This window comes from Magnolia sinica, chromosome 12 (genome assembly GCF_029962835.1).
Source record: "Magnolia sinica isolate HGM2019 chromosome 12, MsV1, whole genome shotgun sequence".
Taxonomy (NCBI): domain Eukaryota; kingdom Viridiplantae; phylum Streptophyta; class Magnoliopsida; order Magnoliales; family Magnoliaceae; genus Magnolia; species Magnolia sinica.
Window position 1 is genome coordinate 2,524,845 of NC_080584.1, and position 24,469 is coordinate 2,549,313.

Below are 24,469 nucleotides of genomic sequence, written 5' to 3' on the forward strand. Positions count from 1 at the left end.
GCTACATGTGCCACCATCCATCTTAAGCTCTCCACATGTTCCTACACTACATTTTCCTACACTACATTGCTCCTTGTACCAAGCATTTGACAAACAATGAACAATACAACTAGTCCAAAATAGCATAACCTAGGTTACTTATTCAAAATACCAAGTGGCAGAGAGCTCATGGGGAACACAATTTTGCTTGCATCCAAACAGATGAAATTCACTTCAAGGCTAAACATTTCATTTACCACATCGACAGATAATCTCAAGCAGATAGCCTAATCATGGGGAGACAGCAAATTCTTTACAGAAGCATAACGACTGCGTTTTGTTGCAACAAATATCATGAAATTTGATATTTGCTGCAACCAAATGCATTATAAGACAAACAACAACACATCACAAGGAAGCATAATTCATATAGTCAAACAGATTCATGGAATCTTCTTTACTAGTCTCGGATATCGATTTTATATTGATCATGATTTTCCTTTTTCAAGAATTTTCTTATCTAAAACTTATGGCATCGTACCTTCAACCATTCCAAGAGTATGTCTGCTTTCAGCGCCCAAAACGCGACCCTATTCATGCTGTCTTTAAGAATATCCACGGCCCGCAAAACCTCGCTCTGATCCAATCCTTCCAACTCCTGGAGTTCCTCCAAGCACTTGTAGTAGGAGTCCTCATTCGTTGTCGGTTCTCTCTTGGGAGAATTGAGTTGCTCTGATTGCAAGACCAAGCTCTGCATGCAATCCACTATCCTATTACCAACATTCAATCGCATCCTTTTCTCCCGGCGTGCCACTCCTGACATGGCCAACCACTCGTTGCATTCACTACTTCTTGAAGGAACCGCTTTTTCGGAATTTGATATGGATCCCTTGTTGTCCTCTTCAAGGGTGGGAGGAGTCCTAGCAGGCTGCTCCATTACTGGGATAGTGGTCACATCTGCGCTTGCACCATTTTCAGAAAGATTAGGACGAACAATTGATGGTTGTTTTTTGCCTTCTGCATATGAATCTGTATAAAGTACAAGTTTTAAGATTTTTTGCAGAATAATTAACCACATAAAATACAATTGAACAGAATAGAGAAAGAAAGAGAAAAAGAAAAAGGAAACATACATTCGAACAGTTGGCAGAGATCACCATAATGTGGTAAACTAATCTTCCTGAACTTCTCTGTGTCAGGGTGTGTCTGTAAGAAAGGAAACCATCATGCAAGGTGCAACAACCACGGTATTCCGTAACGCCGTAATAGGCACTACCGTTACCATTATAATACAGGTCATAACAGCCATTATGGTCTTCTTCTTTTTCTGGAAAAAAAAAAAAACTGTAAAGGCCTGTAACGGGAGGCTACACAGCCATAACGGCCATTACGGGGGTGTAACGAGGCCGTAATGGCCGTTACGACCCCTTAAAGTGTAACTATTGCCACCATTACTATCACATAACAGCCGTTACGGCACAACTTGGTAACAAGCATAGTTCAAAAACGCAAAAAACTCAACTCTACTTGTCGTGCGTTGGGTCAACTCGAGGACTTGATCGAGTCTTTACTCGACTCAGTATTTAATAATTAAATTAATAATAGTTAGATTGGTAACAGTATGGACAATGTAGATATGGTTGGGTGAATCATATAAAATGCATAGACCTTTGCTTCCTTCAATGATGCCTGCCATGAATTTGAAACTCAGCAGCTACTTTTTCACTTTTGTCTTGACCAGGCGACTGACTCGGCTCAGATGACCACGTGCACGTCATCGAGTCGACAGACTTAGCTAGAGTCATGTCGATTCGGGACCGGGTCATGATCATGATCGAGTTTCATAGTGACTTGACTCAAAATCTCGTTGAGTCAAGTTGGCTTGGCTGGGTTTTGGGTCGAGTCACCATGTTTTAGAACTACGGTAACAACATGCTTATTAACTCATTGAAAGTGATATGGGTGGCTACTTTTTTCACTTTTGTGTTGATACAGGCCGATATGCCCGTAAAACTCCAAATTTGAATTTATTTATTTTTTCAAAAATTCACTCATGTCTCTTCTTTTTCTTTTCATTTAAACTATGGAAGAACCTTAAAAAACTCATTTTATGCTAGATCTAGATCTATTTTGGGATCAAAACAAATGATTTGAATAGGATTCGACAAATCAAAGCGAAGTGGACCATTATGGGAAAAATCGGAAAGAAGGGTAAACCTTCACTTTCTTTTTTATATATTCATCTTCTTTTGTTGTATTTCCAATGAAATGGCCCATTGTTTACCAAATCATGTTTAATTTGTGTTCAATTAGGGCTCATTTAGTTGACCTTCAATAAGTCAAATCGATAGACAACATTCTCATCAAAGAATGGTCCGATACACCATTGAAAACATGGTTAAAAAATTAAAAATTAAAAATTAGATAGATTCGTGAATATCTCATTTTTCACAATTTTTCTGATTTTTTTGATATTTTTTTGCATCAAAAAAAAATTATGACCGATACAGGCCGATACGGCCCCGATTCTGATACACGACGCCGTATCGTATCATTTTTCTGCGAGGCCGATACCATCATTTAGAACCATGGACCCACCTGAGTTTTGGATCAGGGTTACTCGTGGGATGTATGATGAAAATGAGGACGTGCACCAGAATCACGGGTAGTCCCCCACACAGTATGTTCAAGCGTATGTGATCATTATCCAATTTTATTATTGAAAATGGGACATAAAAGTGAAATTACCAAGACATAATCGTCCCACACTTCATCAATGGCAGTAACAGTGAGCGAGGTTCTGTCCCAACTAAATCCGCTCTCATTGAGGATTGCCTTAAGAATCCGATAGTCTTTCTTGAGAACATTCATACGGCTTTTCATTTGTTGCCGATTGAATTGCACTCTAAATTTTTTATTGAAAATGTTGACAACCGCCTTCCATGCCGCCTTCTTAAATCCTTTTTCATTTCGGTTCCCTCTCCGCTCTTGCTCCAACAACTGTTTGACAATGAAGGCATCATGTTCAGGTGTCCACTCGGCCTTGGCATGTTCTTGCGAGTCAGGAGTGAGTTCATACATCTTCTGGCCTGCTGTATTATACAATTTGTCAATATAGGAAATGAGAGCAAACATCTATCTATGGGCATAGATGCCCACATACAGCGGTCCTTGAGATCATAGTTTAAAAACCCAAAAACTTGACTCGATATCCAGCCAGGCAACGTCGACTCAAAGATGATTCAAATCAACTCAAGATTTAAACATTAAACCAGGAAGAATATGTAACTAATGATAGATATTTGGGGTGGTATGAATGTAAAATCTGCTAACCAAAACACAAGGATGATGCATGGCTTGCTAGTAGATGTTGTCTCTCCTACTCAAGGTTGTGAGTTCAAATCTCACAATTCACTTTATTTAAACGAGAACCCACTCAGTGGGTGGCTTGGTTCAAGTCATGCTGAATCGTGTCGAGTCAACTTAGTCGGTGAGCCAACTCAATGAGTCTTGCTGAGTGGAAACGAGTCAAGCTCATCAGCGAGTTTCCCAATGACTCAGCCAAGTTTTGAGTCAAGTCATCGAGCTTTAGAACTATGCTTGAGATTACCTAGTGGAACCAAGGAAACTAACCATGAAATTCTATACTTCTATGCAGATGTACATTTTTATGAAGTATGATGATCTCTCAACAAGCAAGATCAGTTTCAAGAATGACATATACTAACAAAGATGACAGATTAAAGCATAACATACAGTGAGGAGGAGAAGATCCATGAAAAAGATTATAACCTCGAACTTCATTAAACTATATAACCATCATCCACTTCAGTTATAAAAGCTATAGATTGATTTCCAACCTAACCCACACTGTAATTACATTGTCTTTTTTTTTCACCTAACCCAATGCACAAACCCTTAGTTTTCTTTTGTTTCTTTGTTTCCCCACAATCCAAACAGGCCCTTAAAAGAAAACATAACACAACCAACATTTTATGTTTCTTCCATTTGCACGGAGTCCCGATGACAATCCTTCCATGACACCCACCTTAGAAGAGATTTCACATCACCAACTTCATTGCGCTCAACCGTCTCCCATTGTTCAAAATATCAGCCAATATAGAATCATAGATCATATCAGCAGACAGGTAGTTTGAAAAAAAAAAAAAAGATGTGATGCTCTTTTCCTCATGTTGCTGATACAAGACTAAATTGGGAAAATTTCTTTGTGTGCTGATTTTGCATGTACTTGTACCAATGCTTTGAGAGAGAGAGAGAGAGAGAGAGAGAGAGAGAGAGAGAGAGAGAGATTGCTAAGCACAATAGAACCAAAATCAAGACCATATACTATCAAATAAGGTGTTATTGGACATCGGTTGTTCTACTGCCCATCTATGTTTATGACACATTCGGTATTCTTGCTTTTGTTACTAATGAAATTATTGTAGTTATTGAAAACCATGTTAATAAAAAAGAGAGAGGTGGTGTGAACCCTAATCTCTCATTTTTATCTTCCTCCTTCATTCTTTCTCCTCGTTTCTTCACCTCTTTCTCTTTTATCCATCACGCCACATGGCATCAAGGCGAAATTGATTCGGGCATTGATCTCTTCCATCAACTTCCTCATCCCTTCTCTTTTCCTTCTTTTTCTATTGACTTGAGGTGAATTTTAAAGTCGTTGGGGGCTGATCTACATGAATTCTCTTCCAACCACAATATGGTGGGTCATGTAATCGTGTATCATGAATGCATGTGAAGTCGATTTTCTTATAACACCATTGTGACGGACAAAAGTGGGCCATCATGCATGTGTGGCCAAATATACGCATGTGATCATATTTGAGATCTAAAGTAATGTAGGACAATTAACCAATTGCTCTAAAAGCTTGAACTGATAGAGCATGGCGAATTAATCCCTTTATCTCATAGCCCTGGCCCCACATCCATAGGTAAGGTCCTCGGCCGAACCCTCCCCGTGGGCCCCAAATCCATGGGTTCTGTCTCACACGAGCCACCCACCTCCCCAAATCACGTGTATTCCGCGAGCCGCCCACCCTAAGTGTGCTCCTACATCCCACGGGCCACTCCACTCAAGCCAATATGAAAATGCCCATGCATTAATCACCCCCGGTGAGGAGTCTCAAACACGAGACCACTCACTCTCATACCAATTTGATGCAAGACAATTAACTACTTGCTCTAAAACCTCAAACTGATAGAGCATGGTGAATTAATCCATTTATCACATAGCCCACGCCCCACATCCATGGCTTAGGTCCTCGGCCGAACTCTCCTCATGGGCGCCAAATCCATGGGTTCCGCCTAACACGAGCCACCCACCTCACACGGGCCCCAAATCACATGGGTTCTACAGGCTGCCCACCCCGAGTGTGCCCACGCATCCCACGGGCCACCCCACTCAAGCCCAGTGTGAAAATGCCCTTGCATTATAAAGTGCGTGTGAAAGTTGCATATGGCAAGGATCACACAACAAGTGTATGTGTGAAGTTATTGTATCAGGCAATACCATCAAGTGATTGTATTCATTGATTGTGTTCTTCCCTTGTGTGATCGATTTTGCCTATATCAATGTTGTCAACAATGAAGCCACGACTATCTTTTGTCTCCATCTAAGTCGATGAACTTTCATACTACATAGTCATCGACTAAACTCAATAGAGCAAATTACTTACAATGGGACCATATCAATAGAGGTTTTCCTTACGGGGAAAAAGGAAGCTAAAGTATTTGACTTCTCCCAAACCTGAAGAAAGTTCAATACGATACAAAGATTGGGTGGCAGGGGATGCTCAAATTAGAGCGTTGTTATGGAACAGGATCAAGCCTCAGATTAGTGTGAAAGTTATCTTTTTTTAAGAAAGCAAAGAAAGTTTGGGATAATATGAGAAAGATGTATTCATGCAAAATGAATTTAACTTGAATCTACAAGTTACTGTAGAATATATTTGTTCTTCAACAGGGAGATAATCATTGGAGAGAATTATTCAACCTTGCGAGGTATGTGGGAAGAATTGAACGTATACCAACCCTTATTTACCGAATTATAAGATATGAGACATCAAAGAGAAGAATTCCGTGTTGTTAAAATTCTCTCTAATCTTCGTCCTGAATTCAAGCCTATCCGAGCTCATATCCTTGGAGGCAGTGAGATCCCATCCAACATTGTAACATTCAGCGTGCAGTTAGTATACAGATGTTGCCTTCGACAGATTATTCTGCATTTGTTTTTGCATTTGGTAGAGGGTATGGGGGAAGTTGTGGTCATGTTGACCATTTTGGTGGTAGAGATTCAAAGGAGGCCACTTTGGAGGTAGAAACAATCGGAGAGGCTGTGGTATAGATTTTAGCAGTGGTTGTGATCGTGGTCGTGGTAATCAGTAGGGCACTCACTGTGGTCTACGTAACCACATAACTGAGACATGTTGGAACCTTATTGGTAGGCCTACTTAGGCAAATCAAGTTTGTTCTTCTGATGATGGTGTCGAGGGTTATGTCTCCAAGCCAACTCTTTTGTTTCTAGGCTTAGTACTACAGGTGATATAGTTATACTGTCTAAGGAAGAATATGCCAAACTTCTAAAGGATCATTCCACTCATGCATCATCATTCACAATTACTCTTACGCATTAAGGATTTATTTGTCTTGCATCATCTGATAGTGTTCCTTGGGTGAATGACTCGGGAGCTTCCAATCACATGACCGGTCAGCATAGTGTATTATCTCAATTAGTACAGTCGCCATCTATTTCTTCTATCATATTAGCATATGGTACTTCAACTCGTGTGTCTGGGTTGTGTATTGCTTTCCTTACTCCATCACTTTCATCATCAATACTTTACATCTTTAAATTTCCTTTCAGTTTATTGTTTGTAATGAAGCTAACCAAATCCTTAAATTATTTAGTCACATTTTATCATTCTTATTGTGAATTCCAATATCTAACGATGAAGCAGATGATTGGTGGAGGGCATGAAGCAAAAGGACTCTATTACATCAACAGTGGAATAATTTGAGCTACATTGCAGACATATATCTCTCAACATCAATGACATTCCAGGCTTTGTCATCTTCCTTAAGTAGTTTGACAAGTCAAGTTTCATCATTGTCACATGTTTCTAGATTAGAGTGTGAGGCTTGTGAGTTGAGTAAGCACCATTAGGTGTTATTTCTTCCTCATGTGGACAAGAGAAACGATAAACCCTTTTAATTAGTACATTCTAATATTTGGAGACCAATTCCTAGTTTATCTACTTTTAAACATTTTGTTATTTTTGTGGATGATTATTCTCGTATAGCATAGCTATATTTGATGAAAGATCAGTCAAAAGTGTTTTCTCATTTTAAAGAATTTCATATGGAAGCGCAAACTCAGTTCAATTTTGAGGTTTATCTTATAAAATAAAGGGACATTGACATTCATATGCCTACCTATTGGTGCAATGACGAAAAAGGAAGAAGAAGAAGCATGCTTTTAAAATAATGTCATCCATCCGCCTAAGCTTTTCAGAAATGTCATCCATACACCTAAATTGACCTTCACTGACAGTCCACAAACGAAAAGCGGCGTTAACTTTGTTTTTAGTTGATTTTACCCCTAGTTGTTGTGTAATCTACCATTTTACCCTTTATTACCCATTTTCTAAAGTTTCAACGGTTGGCATCATCTAAAGTTTCAACGGTTGGCATCATTTTACCCACTTTTTCCTAGGGTGTGGCCTACCTGAGATTCTGATCAGTGTCCCTTTTTGCCTCTCGCCCTAAAAAAATCTCAGGAAATGGATAGATGGTGTTGATCGAGCAGATACATCATGATGGGGCTCACAAATATGGCTCTGCTCATTTTTTGCGCCTAGAATAACTTCAGGAAATGGATGGACGTTGTTGATCAAGCAGATACATGGTGGGGCCCACAGTTATAGTTCTGCTCATTTTTTGCGCCTAGCCCTAAAATAATCTAAGGAAATGGATGGACGGTGTTGATCAAGCGGATACATCACAGTGGGCCCCTCAAATACGGATCTGCCCTTTTGAACAATCATGACCATCCAATCTATAGACCACCTCCTAGATGAATGCAAATGCCATTCATCTAACTGAATTTTATTTTTAGTTCTTTGATTCTTGTTATTGGTTTAGATGTAAACAACACCGTGGGACAATCATTTCCGCAATTTTCCTTGTTAAACAAACAACACCCTTTATCTACGCATTCATGAAATCACTTCAATTCCATTATCTATGTTGTTAAACAAACAGCACCCTTTACCATCCAAAAAACACCTTGCCAGGGAATATACAGGGACAACAATCTAGTGGAATGACCCACTTAAACTGTGGAAAGAATTGGGACATTCATTAGGTGGGCCCTAGTTGTGGTTGATGGGTTCTTTGCATGTACATCAATTGTGTCCATGGCCACCACACTGACCACATTTTACTGTTTGCGATGAAGTGGACGGTTAAGACTCATTTGCGCCTCGGATCCTTAACTTTCTCGGTCGACCTGGAGGACGCCGACAAATGAGAGGGAGCACAACGTCATCAACTTCTGGCCATATTTTGTGGTCAGGCATGGCGTGGATAGGCTTGGCGTAAAGTTGTCTGCACGCATCAACCATATAGTACCATGAACAATAATCCTCCACATTGCCATGGACGGCCCAGATTGCGGCAACTGCATGCTTACAAGGTAGTCCTGTAACCTAAAATCGACGGCAAGTGCAAGTCTTTTGATTCAAATTAACAACCAATGTGCCCTCCTCAGATATAAGTTCTGACTCTGCCATAACTGCCTGCCTCACCCAACGTAAAGAAGCTTCAGACCTTGGCTTCTTCAACATTTTAATAGCCAGTGGGGTCAAAACTGAAGTCCATGCTTCTACCTGTGCCTTTCATACAGGAAATGTATTCATAATCCTCGATCTACACCAATTCATACCATCCACAATAGGTTTTGTTCGCAAATCATATATGTAATAGTCAAAGCTTTCGGATATGTTATTGGTGACAGAATCCACATTCGAATGGTCATCAAAATAGGCACAAGACCAAAATGTAGGAGGAACGTTCTTCATCCATTGATGTGCTGCAAGAAAATGTTGCTTTATCTCATCCAAAGCTTGGCCATGGTCAAAGGGCATATGTGCAAGTGCGGCACTCCAAAATCTATCTTTGTAAAACTTGCCTTGGAATTGTTTTTTGAAGTTTTGGTAGAGATGCCGTACACAATATGATGGGGACATCACGCGCGCACACGCACTCATGCCGCCCCCTACGCACGTACGTACGTATAAGGAAAACCCCACCATGGATCTGGCTTGATGACGATGTCCAGGGAGGGCCTCCTAGCTAGAAGTCAAGTTTTTGTTCAGAAAAGTGGCCCGATATCAAGAAAAGCCCACCATGGGATCTCATGATCGTGGCCCACACGTAAGATTGGTTTTATATTTTAGGTTTTGCTTATTGTTATTATTTAGAACATCGTGAACGCTTTAGATTTCCTTGTTTGGTTTTTATTTTAGTTTACTTCATCGCCAAGTAATAGGTGTCGCATATGGTGCGAGTTTTTGGGTATAAAGTTCTCCCTATAAATAGGCACCCATTGTAGTTCTTTTCATTCATTGAAGTTAATAAAAAAATTCTGCTTTATTTTTCTCCTCTCTTCATGAATTGTGTAAGAATTCAAAAGTGGGTGCGAAGCTCTCCCTTTTCGAAGGGCTAACTACCGTAGTGCGAAGCCACATCGATCCCAATTCACCCCCATCTTCCATCTCTTTTTTTCCATCTTCCCCCACCATCCGTACTTCGAATTTGTCCTTTTGTTGCATCAGATTTCTTCATTACAGCAGGTTTCCAGATTTCGGCCCGCAGGCGAGCTGAAACTTCGGCGGAGCACCACGCACAAACCGTACATCGAATCGATCTGAGATTTGGAGGTTTTGGAGTCCATCCCTGGCCGACCAGGGCTAAGGTGACCTTTTTCTGAATAATGGGCCCCACAAATGTGCGGCCAGGATCACACGCACGTCCGTCTGGGCCATTGTTGTTGTCCACACGCGGGATCATCTTTTGGCTCAGGTTTTTATCCTCTTTTATCCTCTCATAGCCGTTTTTCATGAATTCTAACCCTAGATTACATGATCCCTAATTGATTTGTCCATTTTTATCACCTTAGGGTTCCTTGAATTGAAATTAGGGAATCCCTTGGATTAGGGACTGATTTTTATGCATGAGTAGTTGATTTTATTTCCCTTTGACATCGTTTGGTTTATAATTTTTATTGGTCCAGTCCTAGCCTGTGTCGGCTTAGACCCGCATAGATTCCCCTTTTTAATTGAATGTTTGGATTTTCATGTGGGACGTGGAATTTGTGTGATTGTTTCTGAATTGGTAGGATCTAAGCCTGAAATCTTGCATATCATATTTAATTTTCCATGTCCTGCATCAAATTTGGTATCAGAGCCTATGGTTCTTGTAGGGGAATTCATTACATGTTTAGGGTTTGGTTGTTTATGTCCATTACGCATCAATTCTCATCATATATGGCTGTTTAGAGGTCCATAAACCCTGAAATAAGCTGCTGAAATTTTCTGTTATCCCCTTATTTGAATTATTTTAGAAATTAACTTAGTTTTCTATTTCTATGTTCAGAAACTTTCCTTTTCTGTTTTTTTTATAAATTAATTTTTTAGAAACTTTCTTAATCTGTTTTTAGAAAATAATTTCCTTTCCTTTTTCTTTTTTAGAAACTAATTTACTTTCCTTTTTCTTTTTTAAAAACTAACTTACTTTTTATTTTTAGCAACTTTCCTTTTTTTGTTTTTCTTTAGAAACTAGGTTGTTTTTTTTAGAAACTTTTCTTCTTCTTCTTTTTTTTTTTTTTTTTTATAGAAGCTTTCCTAATTTGTTTCTTTAGAAACTTTCCTTTTTCGTTTTTTAGAAACTAGGTTGATTCTTTTAAAATAAAAAAAAAAAAAAAAAAAAAACTCTTATATTTTAACATCTATATTGCTGAATTTTGGTTGGCACCCTACACTAAACATGGAACAATTGCAAGAGTCACTAAACAAGTTGTTCCAAAAGTTGGAGTTTATGATTAAGCGCTTGGAAATGGACTAATGCTTTGACCAGCTTGATGAACGCATTGCCCGACTAAAGACCATCGCTACGACAAACCCCACCATTGGGGTAAATGTCCAATCTCAGGCAGGTGGCCTGAAGGATAGACCAATGAATGGAGTTGGCTAAGGAATCAGTTATGGGCGTGCACCCGTGTACCCACCCCATGAGGGACATCAAGACCACTATTTTGAGGGGTACAACATGTGCAGCCTTGTGACTGGAGAGAGTGCACCAGATGTTAGTGTAGAGTTACCCACTGAGGTCATTCCGGTAGTGGATGAGTTTCGTGATGTTTGTCTTGATGATCTACCGGATGGGTCCCCTAGGAGGGATATAGAGCACACCAGAACATGGGACACCGTAATACCTACAACCGAGTTTACGTTGAATAATTTTGTCGCTAGGTCCACAGGTCTAAGTCCTCGTGAAGTCGTTACTGATTATAGACCTAGGAAACTTATTGATCTTGTCCCTATGTCACTATCCCATAGGCCGTCAGAGTCTGCAGAGTCCTTTGCGCATTACATTCATTCATGACATCAAGAAATCAGGTAGAAGATCATGACTAATAATGAACATTGCACATTTTCTACAGACCAGTATAAATGTTTCAAAGGATTTAATATTGGGGACTCTGTGATGGTCTGCATCAGGCCCGAGCGGTATCCTTCGAGGGCCGTTCGTAAGTTATACGCGTGTAGCGCTGGACCCGTCAAAATTATAAAACGAAATGGTCTCAATGTGTATGAGGTAGATCTTCCACCTTCTATGAAAATTAGTTTCACATCCGATGTGAAGAATTTAGTTACTTTTTAGGGGATCACTGATACTTTGTCCGGCCCTTCGCCCACCCATCCTGATTCTCCATATTTATCCCTTGAACCATGGCCCCTTCCCAACCCATTTTTCCAGCCTCTACCTCCCATATCTACTTTTCCTAACCTTTCTTCCCAGCCTCTACCTCCCATATCTACCCTTCCCGACCCATTTTTCCAGCCTCTAAGTCCCATACCTACCCGTCCCGACCCATTTTTCGGGCCTCTACCTCCCATATATACCATTCTCAACCCATTTTTCCAACATCTACGTCCCATACCTACCCGCCCTGACCCATGTTCCCAGCCTCTACCTCTCATACCTACCCGTCCCAACCCATCTTCCCAGCCTCTACCTCACATTCCTATCCTTCCTGACTCATTTTCACAGCCTCTATCTCCCATACCTAACCTTCACACACCCAAAAAGAAAATAGAGGATATCCTGGACCATCAGATAGTTTTAACGTCAGACGGCGGGTTTCAGAAGTACGTGGTTAAATGGAAGTCACGCCCAGCTTCAAACAGCACGTGGCTCACTGAGGAGGAGCTTCAGAGACTTGATCCTGACATCCTGGAGCGGTTCAGGACTTTTATTTCGCCAGTGGGGAAATCTTTGCAGTCGGGGAGAATTGATGGGGACATCACGCGCGCGCACGCACTCATGCCGCCCCCTACGCACGTACGTACGTATAAGGAAAACCCCACCATGGATCTGGCTTGATGACGATGTCCAGGGAGGGCCTCCTAGCTAGAAGTCAAGTTTTGGTTCAGAAAAGTGGCCCCATATCAAGAAAAGCCCACCATGGGATCTCATGATCGTAGCCCACTCGTCAAATTGGTTTTATATTTTAGGTTTTGCTTATTGTTATTATTTAGAACATCGTGAACGCTTTATATTTCCTTGTTTGGTTTTTATTTTAGTTTACTTCATCGCCAAGTAATAGGTGTCGCACATGGTGCGAGTTTTTGGGTATAAGGTTCTCCCTATAAATAGGCACCCATTGTAGTTTTTTTCATTCATTGAAGTTAATAAAAAATTTCTGCTTTATTTTTCTGCTCTCTTCGTGAGTTGTGTAAGAATTCAAAAGTGGGTGCGAAGCCCTCCCTTTTCGAAAGGCTAACTACCGTGGTGCGAAGCCACATCGATCCCAATTCACCCCCATCTTCCATCTCTTTTTTTTCCATCTTCCCCCACCATCCGTACTTCGAATTTGTCTTTTTGTTGCATCAAATTTCTTCATTACAGCAGGTTTCCAGATTTCAGCCCGCAGGCGAGCTGAAACTTCGGCGGAGCACCACCCACAAACCGTACATCGGATCGATCTGAGATTTGGAGGTTTTGGAGTCCATCCCTGGCCAACCAGGGCTAAGGTGACCTTTTTCTGAATAGTGGGCCCCACACACGTGCGACCAGGATCACACGCACGTCCGTCTGGGCCATTGTTGCTGTCCACACGCGGGATCATCTTTTGGCTCAGGTTTTTATCCTCTTTTATCCTCTCATAGCCGTTTTTCATAAATCCTAACCCTACATTACATGATCCCTAATTGATTTGCCCATTTTTATCACCTTAGGGTTCCTTGAATTGAAATTAGGGAATCCCTTGGATTAGGGACTGATTTTTATGCATGAGTAGTTGATTTTATTTCCCTTTGACATCTTTTGGTTTATAATTTTTATTGGTCCAGTCCTAGCCTGTGTCGGCTTGGACCCGCCTTGGCCATGGTCAAAGGGCATATATGCAAGTGCGGCCCTCCAAAATCTATCTTTGTAAAACTTGCCTCGGAATTGTTTCTTGAAGTTTTGGTAGAGATGCCGCACACAATATGTGATATGTTGATGGAAACATTGTGTCAACAGCTTCAACCAGACCCTTCTGCCTATCCAACATTATTACTAATTCTCTTGGAGTGCCGATAGCCACACACAGATTGTGGCGGGTTGGGTCACAGCAAGCAACGGGTAGTGGGTTCAATTGCGGGAAATGAGTTGCAGCAGAACGCATAAATGGCGGAGTGAAGAAATTGGGGGGCATAGTGGAGATGAGGACGTCAAAGCTTGTAGTGGGAGAAGAAAGACGAGAGAGAGGCAAGAGAGGGGTTGCTTTAAGATTAGGGTTTCGAAAGCAAAAGGAGTTGCTTTATGTTGCTTTTCAATTAGGGTATATGATCATTTTAAAAATACAGTATAGTATAAATAACATTCGGAGACGGTGAGCGGATGGATGACTAACGTTTTAAAGTTTAGGCGGATGGATGACATTATTTTAAAAGCAGGCTTTTTCCAGTTATTACACCAAAAGGTAGGTGTATGGATGTCAATGTCCCTAAAATTAAAAAAAAATCTAAGATTTGTGTTGTACATTCAGATAATGTTAGGGAATATCTATCTCATGACTTCAATCATATCTTTCACTTTATGACATTATTTTCATCAAACTTCACGCACACAAGCTACAAGAAAATGGGGTCGTTGAATGTAAGAACTATCATTCACTTGAGATTGCTAAAGCAGTGTTGTTGAATATGAAGGTTTTAAAAATGTTTTGGAGTGGTGCAGTCTTAACTACATGCTCCCTAATAAATTTGATGTCTTCATCGGTCCTATATCCCTCTGTATCTTGTGTCCTCAAATTCCTTACTATTGTATTCCTCCAAAAGTGTTCGATTGTATGTGTTTTGTGCATCAGCTTGATCATGTTCATGACAAGTTTGAACCAAGGGCCATAAAATGTATTTTTCTTAAGTACTTCCACACCCAATGGGGATACATGTTATACTCCTAGAAGCATTATGTGTCGGCTAATATAACATTATTTGAACAAACTTCGTATTTCTCTAAGAAAGAAACTCTTTATAGTTTAAAGAGAGCTTCGTAACTACTTTTCCCATTATACCTGATATTACTACTGGAGTTAGGGAGATGTCAGTGCAACGTGTAGATCGGCCTTTGCAAGTTTAGTCCATGCATTCTAAGTGTGGAGATGGAGTACATATGAGCGTGAATTTTATCAATCCCCCTCACTTGTCACAAGATCAGCATCATTCTTCTAAGTCCTTGCCTACACCATCAGATAAAGGTACCTAGTGGGTATCCATTCATATATTTAGTATCATATTTCCAACTTTGTTTCGTTCAATGATTTATCTCCTTCATTTTGACAATTTTCTTTGTTTTTGTCGTATGTGTCTATTCCACATTCTTTCCAAAAGACTTTTTAAGGCCTTTCCAAGAAACTTTGAGTTGAGATAAATGGAAACGAGCTGTGGAAAAAGAGATGGGTGTATATGGTAAAATACAATCATGATGGCTCAATGGACTCTTTAAAAGCCTAGTTACTTGTCTAAGGGTACTCTCATACTCTTAGAGTCGACTATTCGGAGACATTCTCACATGTGGCAAAGCTTCACTCAGTACGTGTGGTTGTTTCCATTGATGCAAATTTGAATTCGCCACTGTATCAACTTGACTTGAAGAATGCTTTTCTTAAAGGAGATTAGGTTGAAGAATGATGGAGTGACCTCCTAGGTTTGTTACTTGGGAGAGAGTTAGATAAGGTATCAATTTATAGGCTGAAACAGTTTCTAAGAGCTTGGTTCAACATGCTCAGTAAGGTGGTGTTCAAATTCGAGATGAAACGTAGCTCGACCGACTGCTCTGTTTTGTAAGGTGAATTGAAACAAGCACTATTGTGCTGTTTGTGTATGTAGATGACATTATCATGACAGGCAGTGACCGTACAAGTATTAACAAGTTGAAGAAATTATTAGAATAACTTTTCTATACAAAGGACTTGAGTTATCTTTGGTATTTCTTAGGCTTAATGTGGTCGGGTGCAAGGTGGGCATCAACTTGTCACAACTCACAAGTCACAATGAAAATATGTGATAAATTTATTAGGTGAGATAAGTCTTCTAGGAGCCAAGCCTGTCGAAACTCTCATGGATACAAATAAAAAACTTAGCATGGATCAAGGTAAGTTAATTGATGATCCAGGGAAACATTGTCAACTTGTTGGAGAATTGATTTATCTAACAATTACCCAACCTAATATTACATATATTGTCAATGTCACGAATCAATACAAGCTCCCTAGGTCCTTCATATGGAAGTCATGCTTCGTAGTATTTAAAGGAAGCTCATGGTCTTAGTATCCTCTACAAGCATAATGATCATCTTCGAGTGGAAGGATATTCTTATGCAAATTGGGTTGGTACTGCATCTGATAGGCAATCTACATTTGGCTATGGTACTTTCATTAGTGGCAACCTTATTACTTGAAGAGTAAGAAGCAAAGTGTTGTGGGCCATTTAAGTGCTGAGACAAAATACAAGGCAATGGCCCATGAGACATGCGGACTCATTTCGTGAAAGACATTAATGTGTAAACTTAGGTTTATAGTTGAGTTTGTATTGTGATAATCAAGCAACCTTTCATATTGCCAACAACCATGTCTATCATGAGATGACCAAGCACATCGAGGTCAATTAACACTTCATCTAGGAGAAAGTTGCTAGAGAGAATATTTGCATGCCTTTCAAGCAACCTTTCATATTGCCAACAACCCTGTCTATCGTGAGATGACCAAGCACATCGAGGTCAGTTGGCACTTCATCTAGGAGAAAGTTGCTAGCCCCCACCCCCCGATCCCATGTGGCACATGCATCCAAATGGAGGTGCACTTGTGGATAGGCAATGACCCAACAATTGTAACGAATCGACAATCCTAACAAATTTGTATAGCTAACTGCTTTTCTTTCTAGACCTTCCATTCGACATCCACCAATCAGACAATTAGGATCATTCGATCAGTTTGCTTCTTGCGTTTTGCTGCTCCATCAACAATAGGGGACACAATTCAGCCAGTTTGGGTTGAGGTTGATGTAGGGCATTTGAAGGGCAACCACATGGAGGGCTAAGATCAAGAGAAATCAGGCCATAGGGCCAAGATATAGCAAAAGAATGGCTTATCACGCTCTATAGCTTCCAACGGCCATAACTTTGTAACCGGTTATCGGAGTTACATGTGTCGTTGGAAGGCTATCGACGAGTCATGCGTCCTACCTGATTGGCCCCTGAACCGTTTCACAAAATTCAATCATTTTAGTGCCCATTTGTTTCCGTGGACTACCGTGGTAATGTATAGTAAAACTCACATCATTACATCTTTACTATGGTTGGATATTGCCAATTGTTACATCATTGTAATCCTTCCGAATCCCACACAACATGGATAGGCGGAAAGACATATACGTGGCATAGTTTCGTGGGGCCCACCATGATGTGTGTGTTATATCCACACCATCCATCTATCTTGCGTGATCATTTTATAGTATGAGACAAAAAATGAGGTAGATCCAAAGCGGAAATGGACCACACCACAGCTGGCAGTGAAGATTGAACGTTCGTCATTGAAAACTTTTTGGGGTCCACATAAATGTTGGATCAAGCTGATATTTGTGTTTCTCTTCATCCAGGTTTGTTTTACCTTATGAACAAGTTCGATGGCAAATAAACATCCCGGTGTGCCATAGGAAGGTTTCAACAGTGGGCATCATTATCCCAATGTTTTTTTCTGGTGTGGTTCACGTGAGCTTTGGATCCTCCTCATTTTTTGTGACATGCCCTAAAATGATATTACAAAATGGACAAACAATGTAGATATAACACATATTGATGAAATTACATCCAAATGCATCTAATCAGGAAAAGTACTTCCCATGTCTGGACACAGGGCGCTGAGAGGCGTATTGTGTATGATAGTAAAACTTGTTTACTTCCAACTACTGAGGTAATGATAATTATTACTCATTTACTACATTACTTTACTACTTTACTGTGGAACTTGTCAAAACAAACAGGCCCTTAGGGGTCAATTTGAGTTTGAAGTCAAAATTTACTATTTTTAGTACGTTATTATTTTTACTACTTTTAGGGTGCTTCGGGGTTTAGAGAGTCATGTCATAGCTTAATGTCCTTTCTTGAGTCATCCAAGAGTGTTTGAGTCAATTTACACGTCTTTCACTATTTTTTTTAAGTTTATCATTTCAGAAAAGTTAAAAGCCTAGGGTTGATATAAGACATATCAATTGCATTGTAGAGGAAGAATCCATTCATTATCAACACTATTCTTGTTTTAGAGAATTTTCTTGTTCCTTGTGGATTTATAGGAGAGGAAGAAGATGATGTTCCTTTTCCTCCCCTTTTCACCATGCACTCGCTATGTTAGTTGGTATGTGAATGCCATGTGGGCACGTATCTACTAACTACAACAAATTAACTAATCATTTTCAACTATGAATAGTAAACCCAAAACCCAATCACAACAAAAAATAAAATTAAATTAAAAATTAAAAAAGGGAGAAATGGAGAGGCCTATCAATAATGAAATTTAGCAAAACCCTACCAAAACCCACATTGAATAAAATTCAAATTAAATGAAAATTTAAGAAAAATAGACGATGAAAAAAGAAAATACCTTGGAAAACATAACCTCGGAGAAAGTGGCGAAAACCCTCTTCTCAAATCTAACCAATAGGATTCTTCCGTCTCTCTCTCTCTCTCTCTCTCTCTAACCAATAGGATTCTTCCGTCTCTCTCTCTCTCTCTCTCTCTCTCTCTCTCTCTCTCTCTCTCTCTCTCACTATCTATCTATCTTCACAGATTCGCTACGGAAATGGCAGAGAGAGATGAAAATGATTTCCAAATCGTTTCACAAACCAATGCGAAGTGAAGCGAATGATGTTTCTGCTGGATTCGGATTGCGTGCTACGCCCGCCCATCTCTAGCCACGGACGGGCAGATCTGTGTGGAGCCCACTGGGATGTATCTGTGTATCAACGCCATTCATCCCTTTTCTTTTCTCGGATCATTTTAAAGTATACTCCAAAAAATTAGGCAGATTCAACGCTCCAGTGGACCACACCGAATATAAATCTTGGTTGCATTAAAGGCCTGTTTGTTTTTTTTCAAAGAAATGGGAAATACCTGGGAAATAGTAATTATTACAATATCACTGCGTTTGAAAATTCATCGGAATTTGTGTCTGTGAAATTGGTTCAAAAGATGTAATTTTAATTTTTGAAATGCAAGGTAATGCCAATGATATATCCATTCCGTAAGTCTGTTTTATTACAATATTTTGGAGCATGAGACAAAAAATGAAGCGGATCCGACACTCAAGGGGCCCACGCCAAAAGAAACAGTGGTCCTACAAAGTTTTTAACGGTAAGTATTCGATTCCCTTTTTTGTCTGGCGTGATCCAATTGAGTATTGGATATGCCTCAATTTTTTACTCATTCTATGAATTCAACTGAAATAATGGATGAACGGTGTAGATAAGCGAAATGCAACACAGTAAGACCCAAAGATATTTTATAATATTTTTAGTTTTCGTGTCAAAACGTAAGTAATCAAATCAAGTAAGTTGTAAATGTAAGGGGAAGTAATTATTACTTTTTTACACTGCATTAACCATTTCACCAGAAAATCAAACACGCCCTAAAGGCCAACCATGTGATCTACTCCAATCTGCGTCGTTTTTTTGGCTCTGCCTCACTTTTGCGCATCTACCGAGTCCACCGCTAAAGTGACGTCACCAAGTTCTGTAGGCCCACTATGATGTATGTGTTGTATCCACACCGTCCATCCATTTTCAGATATCATTTTAATGCATGAGTCAAAAAATGAGATAGATAAAAATTCATAGTGGACCCCACCACATAAAACAGTGGAGAGAGTGATTCCCACAGTTGAAACTATCCTAAGGCCCACCATAATGTCTATTTGAAATCCAACCCATTCAAAAGTTAAAAAAGACACGAAAGAAGAGAAAACATAAATATCAACTTGTTCTTAAACTTTTGTGGCATTTAGAAGTTTTTAACGGTGGGCATCACTATCCCATTGTTTTCTGTGCTGGGTCTACTGGAGCTTTGGATTTAACTACTCTGGATATTACCCTAGAATGATCTCTCCAGGCGGATGGAAGGCGTGGATACAAAAGGACTGTGGCCCCACATACATCTGCCCCTTAGTGGCCAAAGATGGGCAGGCCCAAATCGGGTCTTACTCCAGCTCATCTCTAGCCACGAATGAGCAGTTCCACGGGCAGGCCCTTCTTTTTATCTTTTTCTTTTTCTTTTTTTTCCCTTCTTTTAATCTTTTTCTTTTTCTTTTTTTTTTTAAGTATATCCGCTGTTAGTTCACACTTCAATGTTAGCCGCTCCCTTTTCAGGGAATATCAAGACCTCAGCATTGAAACGACATATCTTTCACTTAGTCCACCACTTGAGCTATGGATCTAAGTGTCCATGGGTAGGCCCTTCTAAGTGCATCTGTTTATTCACACCCTCCATCCATCCCTTCTTCATTTCATTTTAAAAGTGTGTGTACAATTTTGTGGTAGATCAAATGCTCAAGTGGACCACACCCTATAATAAGCTTGGTTACATTAAATGTATAAATCGTTAAATACAAGAGTCATATGTATTGTAATTTACTTAGCATTGGATCTAACTCCTTTTTGTGCTTGTACCTTAAAATAAATTCAGAAAAGAGAACTGATACAGAACAATGGGCCCACCTACATAAGTAAACGTTAGTGGCCAGAGGTGCAGGGGTATGACTCAATCCGGCGTACATTTCTACTTGGTGAGCCTTCAACCCTAGCTTGTCTCCAGCAATGAAGTGGTTGTTCCATCATCCCTTTTCTCAAAATTATTTTAAAGTAAGCACAAGAGATGAGGTAGTTCCAACTACTCAAACGGGCCACACCAAATAACAAGCTTGGCCGCATAAAATGCAAGTTGCATTAAATGCAAGAGTTATTTGTGGTGTAGTCCGTTGTATCAGCTTCCTTTTTTTTTTCTTGGGCGTGTAATGATTCAAGAGAAGGGATGGACTCTTTTTTTTTTTTTTTGCACATGGCTTAAAATATTTCGAGATAAGGGATAGACAGCATAGATAAACAAAAAAATCACAGTGAGCCCTCCTATAAAATTGTCCATTCGTACGTAGAGACAGAGGGGGCAGGACGCAATCCGCGTCGGGTGACGAATTGAATGATTAAAAGCCATGAAAACGAATTGGCTACTCCCCAGCCACTAGCTCGATGCCCCATGGTCGGTGCTCTGTGGGCCATACCATGATGTATGTGTTTCATCCATACTGTTCATACATTTTTACACATGATTTTAGGGGTTTATTCTAAAATTTTGAGGGATATAAATCTCAGGTGGACAACACCAAAGGAAAACAATAGTAATTGGATATCCACCATTAAAATCCTCCTAAGGCCCACCGTATTGTTTATTTGACATCCAATCTGTTGATTAGGTCATACAGACCCAGATTAAAGGAAAAAACAAATATCAGCTTGATCCAAAACTTTTATTGGCCCAAAAAGTTTTTGATGGTCCACGTTCATTAAATATTATATCTTGTAATGTGGTCCACTTGAGATTGGGATATACTTCATTTTTGGACTCATACTCTAAAATGATCTAGAAAAATATAAGGACAGCATGAATGAAACACATACATCAAGGTGGGGCCCACATATCACCGACCATCAGCCATTGGCCGTTGGAAGAGGGTAGCCAATCCGTTTCCAAAAACCATGCTATGTCCTTACCATGGAATGTAACGCGCGCGCACGAATACGAATAACTGGATTGCTAGGTGGCGGCGCTGTGGCGCCACCTTTGATGTGCGGTTATATCTACGGCGTCCATCCAACTTATTTGATAAAGTCACGTGGACCAAGAATTAAGGGAAAACACAAATATCAGCTCAATCTTAGACTTATATGGCCCAGCAAGTTTTCGATTGTTGGCGTATTCATTAGGAATTGTTCCATATGGCATGACCTACTTGAGCTCTGGATCTGCTTATTTTTTAGCTCCTGTTAAAATGAGCCCGCAAACGGATGGACAGCATGGATAGCCCGCATATTTGCTACTGAGAGGTTGAGTAGCAAGACTGCTACTTAAGTGACGTCAAAGTTCCATGGGCCTCACTATGATGTATGTTATGTATTCTCGCCATCCGTCCATCTCGAGAGATCATTGTAAGATCCAAAGAATGAGTCACATCCAAAGCTCCAGTGGACCCCACTGCAGAAAACAGCAGAGAGAGATATTCTATCATTTAAAACTTCTAAAGGCCACAAAAGTTTTAGATCAAGTGGATATTTGTGTTCTCCTTTTTTTTAATGTCTTTGCTAACTTTTTGAAAATGTTAGATTTCAAAAAACCATCATGGTGGACCTTAGGAAGGTTTCAGTGGTAGGCATCAATCATCCCCTGTTTTCTTTGGTGGGTTCCACTAAAGCTTTCAATCTGCCTCATTTTCTGTATAATGGCTTAAAATAATATCTTCAAATGAATGGACATTTTGGATACAACACATACATAATGGGGTCCACATAATTTAGTGACGTCACTTGAGTAGTGAGTCTCGCTACTGCACCTGTCAGTATCTAATCTGCGTCCGCATGGATAAAACAAGTACTTTGTGGTGACCCCACAGCACGGGTAACGTGGGAACCCGTTTCCAATGTTCTCATGGAACCGGAGCGGTCTGCAATAAATCCGATTGTGTACCAAGTTACTTTCTATGCTCCTGTCGTGGCGAGTAAACTCCGTTGGGCCTACCAATGAATGAATGTGGTTTATTCACGCCGTCCATCCTTTTTCCCAGCTCATTCATGGGATTGAAACCAAAATTGAATAATATCAAAAGTCGAAGTCGACCATACCACGGAAACAGTGGGAATAGTGATTTCCACCGTTGAAACCTTTTTGGCCCCATAGTGATGTTTATTTGCCATCCGACCTGTTCATAAGATTGCAAAAACACAGATGAAAGGTAGAACACAGCTATAACCTTGATCCAAAACTTGCCTGGCCCTCAATATTTTTTCAACGGTAAATGTTCAATTCACACTGTTTCTCTTTAGATATGCTTTATTTTTTGGCTAGGCCCTAAAATTATCTGGTAGAATCGATGAAATGAGTGGATAAAGTATATAAATCATGGTGGACCCCAAAAAATTTACTCAATACACCTAAGCGTACTTACCACACTATCCGCTTCCGGTGTGTGTACAAAACCTTTTCTCCTGTCCACCATATCGTATGTTGTATAAGTAAAGTCCACTCCTCAGGTGAGAACCATTTTTCCCACGTAGATATCTAACTAAAATTTCATATGGCCGCACCGATGAGAATAACGTTGTAGACATCCAACACTAAATGAGATAGGATTACTTCTTCAAACTTTGATTGATCTTTGATAAAATCATCCTTGAGCCATTTAAGAACCATCAGTTTTTTTATTGCTCAAAGGGGGACCCTTCATGTGTCACATAAATAACTAATAGACTTGATTTAGAAATTCATAAGTTGAGAAACCTAAATCTAAATTGATAAGTTATCCCCCTTCTAAAATCTTAACTATATACCCATTCAATAAAACCGAATTTTCACATCCCGAAAAACATTAGAAATCAAATAAGAAATAGTAAATAGAACCTTAACACCTCCTAAAAGCAAAGACAATCGAACCAAGTAGGCTAGAGTCAACAGGAGAGCCCAGCCCCCTATAAAAGCCCAAGACCCCATCTGCATGATAGAAAATGCATAAACAGAATAAGTAGACCATTGGCCCGTCGCACCCCGATGGCCACCTAGCATGCTCTCTGCCTTGTGTAAATCTTGTCCTAGCTTTTTAGACGATGGGATCTCAAAATAGGGACATTTGTCGATTGTCAGCTCGCCACAAGTTGAGATTCTCCGTTTCTAAATTTAGCATCGCAGCTGTTATTCCTAGGGGTCCAGGGTGTTGAGGTAGTGGATGTCATCAAGTGGGAAACTGTTTCCTACTGAGAGAAGGTTATCTCTCTGTCCCATTCGTCCATATGCTTGTCCGTACGACCATGTAAGGCGAAGCCTAGTTCCTTTATGCTTTCTCTATGTGCTCTCTGATGTGGTGGTCCATATAAGGAATGTCATATGTAGAGAGGGATATTCTATTCTATTAGTTTATTTTTTATGATATTTGTTGGTGTGAAGTTCCTTGTATGGGTGGGAGAGAGGTAAGCTTTATATTTTTGCTTTTCTTTGTTTCTAGTGAAAAAGAAAGCTTTGTATTATTGCCCATCGAAGCAAGCGTGTTGTCGAATCATGTCAAACCCTACGCCTCTTGCTTCTTCTTTTGTATTTACTTTTTTTTTGTTTTTTGTTTTTTATGTTTAGCCTTGCTTACATTAATCACACACGGGTATTTTTTTCCGCAACATAGGGTCACAAAGAGCTAGAGAGAGCGAGAGACAAAGAGAGGATACATCGAGAAGAGTCCTCTTCTTCGAGTACTTAAAAAAATCTTCATCAACACCGAACTCCCGTCTAACTTGAGAAGTCAGCCTTTGGATAAATAGGATCAACTAAAGAAGTTAGAAAAGTCAGAGAGTATGTTGAAATCAGGGAGATCCGATCATTATTTTTGAACAAAATGGGTGTCTAACGT

General features: G+C 39.9%; 1 protein-coding gene across 3 annotated transcripts; it reads right to left on the reverse strand.

The window, feature by feature from the left end:
* Nucleotides 1-394: 394 nt before the first annotated feature.
* On the reverse strand, nucleotides 395-18,514 carry LOC131220779 (L10-interacting MYB domain-containing protein-like). Of its 3 annotated transcripts, none has more exons than XM_058215616.1 (4): nucleotides 18,434-18,514; nucleotides 2,728-3,071; nucleotides 1,113-1,185; nucleotides 395-1,008 (listed from the first exon to the last, which is right to left on the reverse strand). In XM_058215616.1, exons 2-4 carry the CDS (start codon nucleotides 3,058-3,060, stop codon nucleotides 500-502), a joined length of 915 nt encoding a protein of 304 aa, XP_058071599.1. In that variant the 5' UTR covers nucleotides 3,061-3,071; nucleotides 18,434-18,514; the 3' UTR covers nucleotides 395-499. The 3 variants fall into 3 exon arrangements, with proteins under 3 accessions (XP_058071599.1, XP_058071598.1, XP_058071601.1); XM_058215615.1 differs by having other exon boundaries at nucleotides 18,419-18,514; XM_058215618.1 differs by having other exon boundaries at nucleotides 2,728-3,068; nucleotides 18,419-18,513.
* Nucleotides 18,515-24,469: the final 5,955 nt, after the last annotated feature.